We start from the raw sequence: 15552 nt of genomic DNA, 5'->3' as shown, positions 1-15552 counted from the left end.
AAAAACATTGGGGAGTGATCAAAGTTAATACGAGCAAGATGATGATTTGAGAAAATTTTGAAATTTTAAAACCAGTTTGAATTCGCAAAAAAATGATCGAGTCTAGCCCACCTGCGAGCTAGGCCCTCCTAATCATTACACCAGGTAAAACAAGGGCCAACAAAACCAAGATCTAATAGGCTATTATAAAAAATAAAAGACAAGAAAAAACTATACTTAGGGTCTGTTTGGATGCATAGTAAATTTTTCTGTAGGAATTTTATTCCATAGGATTCAGAAATGATTCCTATGGACTTTACTACAGAAAAAATTCCTACAGAATCAGTGTTTGGATGTGCGCAGAAATTTTTCCATAAGAATTTTTAATTTTGAAAATGGTATTGCGGTGGCATTTAAAATCAAATTTCATGTTTTGGTGATCTATGCTCTATTAAAATTGCATACTTATTTAAAAACAATTTTAAAAAAGTTAATAGATAAAAAAAGGTTAATAGATAATTTCCACCATAATAATTTTTTTACAATATAAAAAAATGGCGAAAAATAATCCAAAGCGTTATGTCACAATGAAATTCACACAAAAGAGAAACAGAGGTGTTCAATAGATCATCGATGAAGTTTATTGCTTCTCGGATGAGGTCACCATTCTGGTATGATCACCGGCGTCTTCGGCTTCCGACTTGGTATTAAGGTCGACTTGAGCCAGCTTAGGTTCGGTTTGGGGCCTTTTAAAGTCCTCCAAAATGAACGCCGGTCTCCATCTCCAAATCTCCTCATCGTCATCGTCGTTCTTCTTCGTCCTCACTCGCTCCTCACATGATCTGGCGCCGCTTGAGCCGGCGCCGAGCCTCCCGCATCCGGTGAATGATGGCGAAAAACTCATTGACCTTGTCATCCGTCGCATCCCTCGTTTCCCCGACCTCCTCCGTCGTCATTTCCGATTTGTTTCTCCGGTGTTTCTTCTTGATGATGTGATCGGACTGAGGCGTGGTTGTCGGACCGGAGGTGTCGTCACCAGATCGGAGGTATGCCAACCAGCCCAAATGCCCTACTCTTTTCCTTTCTCCAAGCGCAAGGTCGCAGCCCCCTCCCCCTCCCCAAAAACAAAGGAATTTCAAAATATTTTGGTCGACCACTTTAAAATATTACTATGGAATCTTATGTTTACATAGTAATTTTACCCTATGAAAATAATGTCCAAACACCCATTTTTACAAATTCCTATGTAATTTAGAATTACATAGGAATGAATACTATTTTTATGAAATTTAAGGCCATCCAAACATGGCCTTAGAGTAATAATTTCTGAAAGAACCTCCTCTGTGTTCCTCGATATTGTAGATGGCATTGAAATCCTCAATAAGAAGCCAAGGGCAGTTTAGAAGAGAGATACCAGAGAGGGATTTCCAAAGTCATTTATGGTTAGAAAGCACCTGATAATTGTACATTGTAGTGAAAATCCAGGTCTATTCTGAAGTCTAGATGATGAGGTGAAGAGATAATCTGAAGACCGCCACTAGAGTAACAAATACAACCAAGTGATTCCATAGAATGATGATTTCTACAAGAGAAACCATTAAAGGGTATGGTTGCCCAATCCCAAGTTTTGTATAACCTGTCACAAAAGCAATGAATACAGGAAGTATTAGACTTTGTTTCAGCTAAACAAAGAAAATCAGGTTTTTAATATGGCTATGATGTCATGAATATAATCGACTCTCAGAGAATTAGATAAACTCCTACAATTCCAAGCAAAAATTTTTAAAGTCATAATTATAACTAACTCATAAGAAACCAGTTACAAAGAATAAGGTTAAGAGATGAGAGATTTTCGCCTTTTTTTTTGTTTTCATAACACTCTTCGAGGGTTCTTTTCTCGCTAGCGCTTCTAGCTTAATGTCTTTTTGATACTGGCAAAGGATCATATCACCGTCTGGCTCCTAGAAAGATCTATAATCATTAGAGTCCGATTCATCCATGCTTTCTTCATTTTAATCTGTATGAGAGAGAGAGAGAGAGAGAGAGAGAGAGAGAGAGAGAAAAACGTCCACAACCTTGTCGACTACCAATAAGTGGCTGTCAACAGGATTTGGTTTCTCTTTAGGTTCGAGAAGCTGGGTTGAAGTGAGTAGCAAAGGTTCTGAAGAGGATCTTCCCTCATTAGAAAGATGCAAGGGATTAGCTGTCGGGTATCCCAACGGTCAATTTTCCTTGGTTCTAATGCATAGAGGAGCATTAGTAGGTGGCATTGTGTTCAGAGATTTTCCCTTGGTGTGTCAATTTGGAAGAGAAATGGGTGGCATCTCCTCGGGATGGGAAAAGACATCATTAGGTAGGGAAAATCGATAGGCACGAGGACCTCGAGATTATGTTGTGATGGAAGCGAGGGTTTAGGGAAATGATAGCTATGCCCTCCTCTTACAGATTGGCCTCCACGTGTGGGAAGCACATGTGAGGATTTTGCCACATTTGAGGAAGACAACCATGCAAATGGCCACATGCTTAGCTCTTGGTCATTGTCTCCACGAGACTGACCTTGTCTAGGGTTTCGTCCTCCACCTCAGCCATGCTTACCGCCCCAACCACCGTCTCTACCACCGATTCTACCCTAAGTTAAGTTACAGCGACCCCAAGGTTTTAGCCAAGGGCCATATTCACCTTCCAAGCCTAGAGGTTGTGAGGATGAGTCAAAAGCACCCTCTACGCCTTCCTGAACCTTGTCGGCCTCATCAACCTGCATCCCAATATCTTCTCACACCAGCCTTGGAGTTAACAACCCCGAGGGCACATGAAGTCTAGGACACATGTGATTTTCAAGAGCGGTACAGTGTGCCACACCGTGCCCAACCATCCCACACCTAAAGCAGTAGACAGGTACACTAAAACAAAAACATAGAACTCTCCATACTTTACCCAAGTACCCTGTTAGAGAGGTTTTCTCAAGTCTAACTTGTGCAGACTCTAGCAAACTTCACTCTCGAATGATCAAGGGTGTGCTGGTCCACTTGGAGAACTATTCTGAACTGGGAAGCCACTGTTTCCAGTATGTCACCACCCTATAGTTCGATGGGGAGGTGGTATATCGAGATCCAGAAAACTGTTAGTGAGAGTTTTCAAAAGCTTGTTGAAAAGACTCCAACCAAGGAGAGAGCTGCAGAATATAGCCAACGACTGACCAGGGTTGCCATAACACAGGAGACGATTTTGCATCTTCGACGATTTACACTTGATGTAATAAAAGCCATTGGGAAGGTCTATGATAGAGAAGGCACTGAGTACTCTCCTCACATCGGTGAATGTGAGTTTCGCCTGATCTAGAGGTAATGATTTTTTGAGAAACTTGGCATATAAGGAAGTTTGCATACTATCGAGTTCAAAGCCAAAGATCTTGATCAATCGTCATAGAGGATTCAGAAAGATTTTTTAATTTTCTTCAAAATGATCTTTTGGAAGGTGCGGAGGAGTCTCAAAGACATCTGGTTTTGGTCCTGAAGTAACCATGTTAGCCCAAGAAACACCGGCTTTTGTTCTTGGACAAGAAGGGGAGAGCGACGGCCCCCCAAGGGGCATCACACAAGAGAGAAGGTTTCGACGGGGAAGAGGGTTCAGAGCTCTACTCTATAGTGGGAAAGGTTGTGAAAAAGAATGATAAAAATCAAAATTATGTTTTTGTTTTCTTTTCCTTGGGAGTTGCTTTTCTGGAGAAATTTCTATAGAACAAGAAACATGGTTCAGTCTATCCTAGTTGAAATATTATGGAAAGTCTTGTTGTTATGCCTCAAGTTTTAAGGTGATAACAAAAAGTTTTAACCTGAACTTTGGAAAATTGAGTTCTTATGGCTTGAAAGTTTTGCCTTGTTTAATTTTCAAGGTGATATAACAAAAAAGTTCAAACTCTGTCAATTTAGCTTGGGTAGATAAAGTGTTATTTTCAAGGTGATATAAAAAAGATAATGAATAGTACTATATATAAAGTAGATGAATTCCTTGTAGCTAGGCAATGTGGTACTAAACTTTTAGTATGAATGTTTTGAAACAAATATGGGCCTAAAGAATATGGGCTCTCTAACAATCATAACATTCAAATTATGTAATGACAGAGATGTTCGAATGATGTTTGATTGCCGCAAAATTTTTCCTAATATTTAGCTTTTTGAATTATACACAGAGCTTGATGTTGTAATGCCTGTCGGTGGTTCTTTTCACAAAGCAACAGAGATGACAACATTCCACACGATTAGGGATGAGAGAAAACTTCATCTACATGGTTAGTTAGTGAACCTGAACCAATCTTGACGGAATGGAGGACATAGGTTGCTCAACGATACAGTTTTGGTTTCACAACCTCACAGCCATTGAACTCATCAACATTCCGTGGAATGGATATGCAACCGAAAACACAATCAAGTTAAGAGGGGCAATGATAGATGGAGAATTGCATATAGGTATTCAGTTTCAAAATAAAGATGATGGCGTAACAACGATTAAGTATTATTGCTTGTAGAAGTTGTTGGAATGAAAAGCAATCCAGTCCAATCTAACTAGATATTAAATAATATGCAAGTCATATAGTAATAGATGCAGTTGGAGAGTTCGTGCATTCTATAACAAAAGGAAGCAAATTTGAGAGATTACAAAATACAACGGTCCTCACAGGTGCACATCAACAATAAACTTCGAAGATCATTTGATGATGAATTCAAACATGATATATTGGCACATAGAGGCGCTTGTCAAAGAGTAGCCTCCATTAATGTATTTATTTTGACACTATAGAACAATAATCAATATAGGTACACGGTGACATATAGAAAAGTATGGATTGCTAAGCACATAGTAGTTGAAGTTGTATTCAACAACTGAGATAAGTCATACAAGTTACCAAAATGGCTATAATCATTACAGTAGTTTGCCATTAGGATAATAATTAATCTCCAGACTCAGCTGGTATATGATGGAAGTTACCTGGTATATGATACTTGTGTCTTCCATAGACTTTTTTGGAGCTTCCCTCATGCGTGGAGGCTTTCAGATACTATAAACTGATAGTGTAGATAGACATCACACACCTTTATAGAAAATATAAAGGGACTTTCGCTGATGGCAATCCAACAGAATGGTAACAGAAATATCTTTCCGATTGCATTTACCTTTATGGAAGGAAAGATATTAGATACATGGTGTTTCTTCTTGGGCCATTTACATATAAACGTGACATTATGAGAAGGAATATATTTTGTATCCAATTGTTACAAGACTATCAAAGGAGCATCTAGAGCAATTGGTCATCGAATGAATCCTCCACATGCTCATCATGTGTATTGCATTAGGCATATCTTGGCGAACTTCATGTGCCGTTTCAAAAAACAAAGAAATGCAACAAATAGCTATTTTTATTGGCAAGTTTAAATTTTTGGTAATTTTAATCGCATATTGTTATTATTTTTTAAAATTGACTTATTTTTCTTAAAGTAATTAATGTAGATTATTCAAAAACTACTTGTGATTTTACCTACTAATATGACTTACTATGATCCTACGATATAGAAGTGACAAGATGGTTAGATAATATACCTTGGGAGAAATGGACTTAAGTCTTTAACAACAAATGTCGAAGGTATGATCATATGACTACCAGCTTTGCTGAATGTGTTAATTTAGTGTTGAAGGGGATAAGGAACCTTCCTATAACAATTGTAGTTAAGTCAACTTATTTTCTAGTAGTTTAGTTGTTTGTAAAGAAAAGTGTACAAACACAAGCTCAAATTGCATTGGGTTAAATAATCTTTGAAGCAATAATGAAGACAATTAAGGAAAACCAACAAGCATCATTCAACATTTATGTCCATAAATTTGATTGTGAAGAATTTTTTTTTCATTGTCGACAAAATGGTACTACCGCAGTACGGTGGCATAGCTGGCAGGCTAGCCATTATTGCATAGACCTAAGAGCGCGATAGTGCAATTACAGTGAGTTTTAAACACTTCATTTTTCTTGCGCCATGTTCTTACAACATGTGACTACATTTATCTACATTGACAAGAATGCATGGACAATGTTGATAGGCTTGAGATAATTTTTAATGTATGTTGTAAAGAGTTTAAGGCCATGTTGACTGAGGGATACTGGAACATCTATAATGATCCATGTTAATGTCCTGATCTTATTAAATGGATATAAATGAAGGTGGTCAGTCAAAGCATTATGGTTTATGTCAAAATAAATGTCATAGTCATCGAAATTGTCCCAATGTAGCTGTTCCAAGTTGTTAGTCCTAATATATATAGTCTAAATATTGTAATTGTTGCAATCTTTCTATAATATATGTAATTGTTTTATCCATTTATAATATGACATGAGTTTTTTTATTATTATTTTTAAGCATGATCATTATTGGATAAATTTAATATTTACAACAAATTTATATAATATTGTTTTTAAAATAAAATAAAAGAAATAATACACCATATAATCGTTGACTGCTTGGCTTTGAAACCAATTTAATAACATACGTGAGGACATGGGTGAACGCTTGCCAAAAGCTTGACAAAAACCCAGCATGTGGCTAAGTTTGAGAGTGAAAAAGTTGAACAATTTATAGCTACGGCCTTAACTTAGGTGTTAAACACCTGCTCGGATAGGTCACTTGTGATTGCACACGCATCTAGCTTAGATCAATTTATAGTTATATATGAGAAAATAGGTCACTCGTGAGCTCTTTTTTGTATAAAATATACAATATTAAAAAAATAAATTATAATTAAGACAAACACAATTGATCTATTTTATATTAAACTAACATCTAAGCACGCTCCGGATTTAAAAAGCAAAGTGCTTTCAATGTTGGAACACATGTGCACGTACATTCATGTATTTGAAAAGCAAAATGCCAGTAAATAAATATTATATATATAATATTAAAAAAAATCCCTTGTTTGTGCATATTTGTTAAAAGAATCACCTTTACGACGGAAACGTTCTATTGATATTTTATTTTCCCCCTCGAATTTGATTTGCTACTTGTCCATATTTATATTAAAAATTGAGAATTTGAGAATTTGATTTGCTACTTGCCCATATTATATTAAAAAATTGAAGAACAAAATGATTTTTTTTCCCCATAAATTATTTTATCGCAAGATGTGATGAACCATTTTGGATATGTGGTTAGTGAATATGTAGTTGCAGAAGGTAAATGCTACAAGAATTGAAGTCTAGTGAACAAAGATCTTTGAATGTATATAAAAAAACTCAAGATTGGAAATATAATTAAAAGTGGTTCATATTTTAAAAAACTCAACAGAAAAATATGCATTCAAATTACCTTTTTTGTACTCACTTCCACAATTCTTTAAATGCAGTCCATAGACAAGCATGTTGCATAGTCCATACTTTCATCAAAAAGATCACAACCATGACAGATGATGTATTTTACACTTGAAATCATATATACCTGGACACCCAATTATTACAAACATTTCACTTACATCCAAATCACAATCTCAACCTCTTGATCTAATGCCAGATGCATTATGCATCATACCATATATGTAATCATCCAATAAGCAAACTGCAGTATTGTTTGAGTTTGATGCAAAATTGAGAGAAAGAAATACAGGGCCAGCCATGTATTTCCTGATTTCATTTTATTCGAGTTATTTTTACAACAGCGAGATCGCATACATACCCTCTCAAGTTTTACATTGACTGGAAGTGGAAGATCACCAGCGGAATGCTGGAAATGCAGCAAATCACTGACTAGGTCCTCACTTTTATGTACTGTTGCACTCCTTTATTTGTGTGGCTTTGGGGCATCACATTCATCTGTCTTTGCAAATCGTCCGCGCACCCGAGGTTGACTGTCAGCTAAAGCCTTTCTGCAAGCATACTACAAGAAATGCAAACAAACATCACTCATGAGTCTTTCTAGACTGAAAAAAAGGTTCTTGCAGTTCTATGATAATTTGCATCGATATAATGAAAGGAGATATTACAAAAGAAGTCATCCATATATTCATAAGTTGGCTGCAGATGATTGAACAGTGAACATTTGGTAGAATTAACCAAGCACAAGTCTTTATCATGGTTGGCACTGGAAATGACAATGAAATGAAGGAGATTTGAGCAAACTTTGCTTGTTTATTTTCCATAAAACTTGTTAATCTTTCACATCAAATCAGCTATAAAAATCACATTTGAAGTAATATGCCACCCAAGTTTAACCGGAGGAAATTCATGTCGCAAAAGTTGTTTGTAAAGCTACAAAGTTTTGACTAGTAACGCAAAGGAACATGATCCCAAGGCGATTGGCTGCCTTTATCTTATAATCCTCCACTATCAACAACTCCTAAATGTTCAAACCTGAAGCTGACATCATCTTGAAGAACATCTCAAGTCAATGAAATCTTATAAACTCTGGTGAATACAAGATGACCGCAACAAGGTAGAGTAGTAGTTGCCTAGAAAACTTAAGCAAAGGAAATTGATATCGAAACATTATTTGGGTATAAGTCTGCTATCATGTGGTCCTCTGTCTCAGAACAATTCATCAGCTATGAGATGATGTGCATACCTTCGTGACTGCATAAAATATTTATAAGGGCTAAACAGGCATCAATTCAGACTTCCATATCGGTGCAGATGCCAAAAGACAAATCAAGATTTGAAAAAGTTGAATCATCACTGAAGTTTGAGAAGAACAACAGAGATGCTCAACCTATAAATACAACACTGAAAAAGACTTCAAAATTTGTTAGGATGGCCCTTCAGTCAGGAAACAATTTCAAATAAAATACAGCAACAAAACATTTAATTTTTAAAATTTATAGGAAATGTCCAATACAGTAGTTGGATTTGCAACAAAAACTTGGATGTATATCAAGAATATAAACATTCTAGTAAAAGCAGGGACTCACAAGATGACAGTTGAAAAATCCTTGGTCAGGTTGAAGAAATTCAAGTTTGATTCACGAAAGCAATTGGTGGTACGGTTTCCAGTGGCTATTGCATTGAAAGAAATTTACAAAGCCAAAATATGCAGAAATTAAAATTACTCTGGTTCTGAGAGTGACTTCATAGGTGAAACATTCTATTTTATTTGCATAAATATAAATGACATAACAAATAGAATTACAAAATAATAGTAATAATTTCCATTACCTTGATTTTCCTGCCAAAGTTTCTCTTGCTCTTCTTCTTCCTATATCTGGATATTTTCTGCCTTCGTTCTTCAATCTTGTCATTTAAGTTGGCATCGCCTATGGTTAATGAATAATGGACAATACTTGTTGCACCAGAACTGAGCCTCTTGTTTCCAAGAGTCTGTCAAATATGAGAAATAAAATAAATTAAATTAAATTAAAATAAAACTCAGTATAAATGGCCTTGAACAATCATTGAAATCACCCGACATCCCTCAAAAGATCTCTTTGTGACATAAGAAACCTTGAAATTGATCTTAAAAATTTTTCCTTCAGATAATTGGAGGAAAGTTTAGAGTGGATACATGTAGTAATACCATTAGACTTCACCCAAACAAGACTATATTATCTTATAAGCTGATCTCCTGAAGTTAGGACTGATTATACAGCGAAGACAAAGTTCAACTTTAAAAATTTTAAAATTTTTGCTCAAAGAGACCATAGTTAAAAGGCAGTGTGCAACTATACCGAAAGTAGACATATCCTTTAAATCTTTGAGTAAAAATTACGAGTGACTTGACATATTAAACTAACTTTGTGAACTGAGCTAATTTTTAGCACACAAAACCACTGATATTCAAAATTACTAACAGCTTGAGCAGATTGACTGGGGAGCATATTGAATCTGCTACTGAACTTGTTGTAACTAATCCAAAACTCCCTTCTATTGTGCCTTCAAATCAAGAAGACAAAACTTAGGTAAAGTACCGCCTCTTTCATCGATTATATACTTCCTCACCCAAACTATTATCAACACTAAATAATTAGCAAGAGAAGGATAACAAGTAAAATTAGAAACAGAAGCAAAAACATGTATTATTTATGACCTGAATGTCTCCTTCACTGTATGCTCTTCTCAACGCAACTCCAAGATCTAATTCTTGAAAATCAAGAAAATTTGGTCGGATATGACAACTATTGATCCTCTCCCCTGAGCTAATAAGAGATCCAGAACTAACACTTTTCTGCAGTGGTATCTCCTGAGGTGCACCATCTCCACCAAAAACCTGTGTTTTCTCACTTGGCAAAGAGGGCATGGCAAAGTTAGGCACCTCAGAAACAAAATTTTCAATTGCAGCCTTTGCCAGGAAGTCCTTGCAACCATAGAAGACATCACTAAGTAGATCTCCTTGTTGCATGGAGTGCATCTCTGCACTTTCTATGGTTTCTGTGGTGATGACATCTTCATTTCCAGCAATAATAGAAATTGCAGCTGTCAGGGGATCAAGTGAAAGAACTTGGTCCTCAATAATTGGTTCTGGAGCCTTGAACAGATCTCCTTCTCCTCCAAGATCATACTCTGACACAGTAGCTTGGCCTAGATTTCCCTACAAAGAAAACAAGGTATTCAAGTGATACATGAATAAAAAAGAGAATCTGTTGTTTGTTAGCGCACATAATTCACATGCTTTATATATTGTATATAGAGCCTTTGAAAAGGTAAAAACAATATCAATCTATCCTTACTTTTTTGCTAAGAAAAAACATAAATACTGATAAAAAATGTCACAGAGATTGTGTTGTCAAAGTGAACTCTAATACTAGATTTCTATTAAAATCATAACTAGTAGTGTAACTATTGAATAGTAGATAAGAACAAGTTAGAAGCTCAAGACACCATACATGTATATATGAGCAAGGTGGCATACAAGAGGAAATAAAATCCAATCACCAAGTTGATCATTGGGGCCACATATTTCTGACACAAATCACAAACGCCCAAATGACATAATTGCTAATCAACATCCATTGGATGCTTGACTCCCAATAATCAGTTCAGTGTTAAAGAAAACATAGTTTCGAAGTAGAAGTTCCCATTTCTAATCCAGTGTGCTAAAATAGGCTCTGTTATGTTTGTTTTAGTGAGTTCTGCACATAAATATGTTCATTTCTGCCTAGCAAATGAGAATAAGAGGAGCAAAGGACTTCACAATAGATCATGATGGCATCTGAGGCAGAGGTATATAAATTACTTGTTCGACTCAATGGAACAGTTTCATTTCCTGAATCCAAGAGCGTCAGTAATCTTTCCTCAATGGTTCCATCTAACACCAAGTTTCTCTTCATTTCTCTTTACTATTACAACACAAATATGAGTAACTTTTTCTTCCCTTAGTGTCAAACACCACTATTAGTCTTGCAAGTTCAAGGAACTCATCACTTCGAACAACTTACAAACTCTGTTCTCTTCCTTGTGATTTAAGCCAGCATTGTTCTCAGGATACCAATAAAGCATTGCTCTTGTACTTCACAAAGACTGAGAATTTTTTTAGCCAGTTGTTTTATCAAAATGATACACAACTGGAGGTGCTTATCCACTTTTTTGAGATTTGTGCACTTTTAAACTATGGTTGTTCAGAGGAAGTAATTCACAATCAATAAATTAAGTCCTGATCATCCAATAATCTCTGTTAACCACCATAATATTTAGATTTTTGTTTATTCATTAATTTACACAATAAACTTGCAGATTTCCATAAAATCTCAAATAATCACATAAGCCCCAAATTCAACCTGTGAAACAAAATCCAGAGATTATCAGTAAATTGGGGCACAAAATTGAAGCCCCATCCAGCAAACCCCTAATAAAAAAAACACATAAAAAAAGTGCGCATTTTGTTAAAATCCAACAGCACCAGCAAATTACCACCATCAGAAAAATGACTGATCAATGATTCTTCTATAGAACTGAGAAAAACTGTTCATTTTACCACCAAAACACGATTTTTCACATATAATAATAATAATAAAACCAATCGCATGAAGAAACCAATAAGAATAAAATAAAATCCTTTTCATTTGTCAATTTATTCCCTTTTTTTCCTTTTTTTGGTTTGTAAGAAAGAGGTGATTCTTATACCATATATGGAGCAGGAGCAGCAACAGTTGATAAATCACTGAGGAAACGTCGGTGCAGCTCCTCGGCGTTGAGATGGAGATGGAGATGGTGGTGATCCACGCCAACGTATGCTGATTCTTGAGAAAACGACAGCACCAGCCCTGGCTCTGCGTACATGGCTCTCTGTCTCTCTCTCTCTCTCTCTCTCTCTCTCTCTCTCTTGTGGGTTGTGGCTACTGAAGACGAAGACAAGTGTCAGTGTTTGGAAGAGAGCATGGATGGAATGGTTGAGAGATGTGAAGATGTGAGAAAGAGAGCAAATGAATAACAGATGTGTGACCTTCAGAGTTATATATATATATATATATATATATATAGATTGCATGTAGAGAAAGAGAGCGAGCCAAACAGGACAAATCCCACCTATTTGTTTTTTTTTCTTTCTATCTTTCTTTTTATTATTATTATTATTATTATTATTATTATTATTATATTTTTTTAATTTTTAGTAATTGATTTTTTTAAAAAATAAATCAAACAACCACCGTCTACTGCAGCAGATTGGTACTTAATTGATGAACAACCAGACCTAAGGTGGGTAGTACTGTTGCAATATCATGCAATATTGTAAAAATACCATAACAGTATTATTTATTCACTATTCATTACTTTCCCAATGGAGGATATCATTTTTCTCTTATCCAAAGTTGTATAGAAAGGGAAATTTATTAACTCATTTTGGTTTTTGAACTTGTTTTAATTATGCACATGATATGACTCTAATCACTTCATATGATATCGGGCCAATTTTATAAATTTCTAGAGTGTCAATAAGCTAGCATAATTGATGTACTATTGTACAAATATATTTTTTGACAAATCTGTTATAAGGTAATGTTTATGGTCTTTGTAAAAAAAAATAATTAAAAAAAAAACCTTGCTCCTAATAAATGTTTATATATATATATATATATATATACACCCTTAACAATAACTCGAGATCACTTGATTAAAAAAACTCGAGTTTCTACCCATCACAAAAATCCCATCGGTCTTTCGTTTTAAAATAATGTTTGCAAAATATTGAATAATAGATGTTGTTCCTGTGTAAAAATTATAAATGCTTATGTATTCTAGATAATATTTACAGATAAAAACAGATAAAACATAACTCCTCGATGCCGAGATTATAGATTGTAGATTTTAAAAGTAATTTATTTTAACTAAAATTAATGAAATACTGTCCTCATTTATCAGTTTTTTATTATAAAATTTTACTATTATTTTAAATAAAATTTATTTTAACCATAACAATATTCCCAAAATAAATTCATCAAAATTTTTTTCTATCCAATGGATAAAGTATTCAGTATTTTAAAATTATTTTTTAAATAAAAAGAGGCTTATTTATTCCAAAAATTTTTTCATGTAACTAGACTTGGTAATTCAATATAATTATATATTTTTAATGGTAATGAGATTACCAAGTTTTTAGTAATATTTTCAATATTGATAATTGTAGATTAATGTTATTATCATTACCACTAATCCAAATGTGGTAATTTTTTTCAAATTACTACATAATACACAGTAATGTGAAAACATTACTTTGAACTAAACAACCATTAATAATAAATGAACCTTTATTACTCCAAATTTTTATTTTGTGTTTTAGTTAATTCTATCATAAAGTTACAACAATACCACCAATAATTCTTTTATTTTTTTTTCTTAGAAAATTTCATGCTTAATAAATTTCACGTTTTTCTTTATAAAAAATGTTTTTTTCCCTCCCAACATGAGAAATGGAGATTAGGTATCTTGCCAAGCCATGGTATTATTGCCCTCACCTTTATTTTTCACTATATAGTTAGCCTTTAAATTTTTTATTATATCACAAAGATATACTGCTTCTAATATGATATTCCTTTTTTTTAAAAAAAAAACACATTTTTTTAATATAATATCTATTTTATTGTAGGCACTAAATTTTATTTTAAATAAAAATAAATAAATTTTAATATATTATCATTATTTTACTAAAGTATAGCTATTTATATACAGTTATTTTCATTAATAGTAATTTAAATAATAAAAGTATATTTAATTTTATATAAAATTTAAAAATAGTGACAGTAGACAATATTTTGCTTGATTACAAAATCAATGTATTCCATTAATTTTCCCATATATCATCTGTATTTATATGTATTAAAAGTAATATAATCGCAAGAATTTTGTTTTATTTAATAAATATTCTTATAAAATCAATATGGGTAAAATACCCTAAATAATCCTTCTACTTAGGTCACTCTGCTCTTTTAGTCTCTCTATTCAGAAATGCTCCCAACTAGTCCCTCTATTCTTGAAAATGAGCCCACTTAATCTTTTAACGCTTGAAAATTACCCAACTAGCCACTTTAAAATTGGGAGAATTTCTGAATAGAGGGACTGTTAGAATGACCTAAGTAGAGGGATCAATTCAGGTATTATACCTATATTTATCTTAATTGAGTGCTCACACAAATTTTATAATAACATAAATTTCGTATAAAATTAAATAGAATGAATTAATATGTCTGTAATTTAAATAAGAATAAACTTATCTTTTACCAAAATTTTCACCAAACCACCATATATATATATATATATATATATATATATATATTTATTTTTGGAACTTCCCATTAATTTTTTAGAACCCTTTTAACCATCAAACTCCCAAAACATCCCACCAATATTTTCTGACAAGATTTAATTATTTTTTAAATAATAACATTAATAACTATCTCTCATTAAATTCACTCTAAGTTCTATTACAAATGTTCATATTAACCATTTTAAGAAAAGTAAGGAAAGTAGTTGGAATTAAAAAAAATTATTAACCCTTAGGATAGTTTTCATTTTATCAATTTCTCTATCCATTCACTAAGAATATGTATTTAAGACATAATGATAAAGGACAATGTAGTTAAATAGTTTGTTTAGATTAAATTTAAAAATTAATATTTAAATTAAATATGTAGGTAGATAATTTGGGATATAAAAAACTTCTAAAATAAGATATTTATAATGATATGATGACGAGAGGAAATATATATATATATATATATATATATAATATTTAATTTTGATTAACTCTGCATATTATTTTTTTTTTAATTTTAAAAAAATTTCCTTTTGTTCCACATCTCCCAATGTTGATTTCTAGAACGTCACTTCAAAAATTAATCATCTACCACAGTGAAAGCCCCTCAGCTTTTCTTCATTGAAGTCCCTTTGTTTTCTTTAACTTCTTCTAATCATTATAAAAAAAAACTTAATAAAATACAAATTAAACAAAAAACAAAAGAGAAAAATGGACAAAAACAGGGAAATAGTAGTAACAATTGACATTCAAAAAGAAAGAAAAAGACTTCACATAAACATTAACCATAGCAAATTATATTAAAAAACAGGGCAAGGGAAAAGCGACAAAGAGGAAATGTTTATGTAATATGCTTTGGGTCCTT

The 15552-nt window shown here is 33.4% G+C and overlaps 1 protein-coding gene across 2 annotated transcripts; it reads right to left on the bottom strand.

The window, feature by feature from the left end:
• Positions 1 to 7428: 7428 nt before the first annotated feature.
• LOC120281418 (zinc finger protein CONSTANS-LIKE 5-like) lies at positions 7429 to 12370 on the bottom strand. 2 transcript variants are annotated; one of them, XM_039288261.1, is made up of 4 exons: positions 12062 to 12370; positions 10029 to 10529; positions 9161 to 9322; positions 7429 to 7889 (listed from the first exon to the last, which is right to left on the bottom strand). In XM_039288261.1, exons 1-4 carry the CDS (start codon positions 12215 to 12217, stop codon positions 7794 to 7796), a joined length of 915 nt encoding a protein of 304 aa, XP_039144195.1. In that variant the 5' UTR covers positions 12218 to 12370; the 3' UTR covers positions 7429 to 7793. The 2 variants fall into 2 exon arrangements, with proteins under 2 accessions (XP_039144195.1, XP_039144196.1); XM_039288262.1 differs by lacking the exon at positions 12062 to 12370 and adding an exon at positions 10669 to 10785.
• Positions 12371 to 15552: the final 3182 nt, after the last annotated feature.

This window comes from Dioscorea cayenensis, chromosome 17, assembly GCF_009730915.1.
Source record: "Dioscorea cayenensis subsp. rotundata cultivar TDr96_F1 chromosome 17, TDr96_F1_v2_PseudoChromosome.rev07_lg8_w22 25.fasta, whole genome shotgun sequence".
Taxonomy (NCBI): Eukaryota; Viridiplantae; Streptophyta; class Magnoliopsida; order Dioscoreales; family Dioscoreaceae; genus Dioscorea; species Dioscorea cayenensis.
This window is presented reverse-complemented; position numbering and strand designations above follow the sequence as displayed.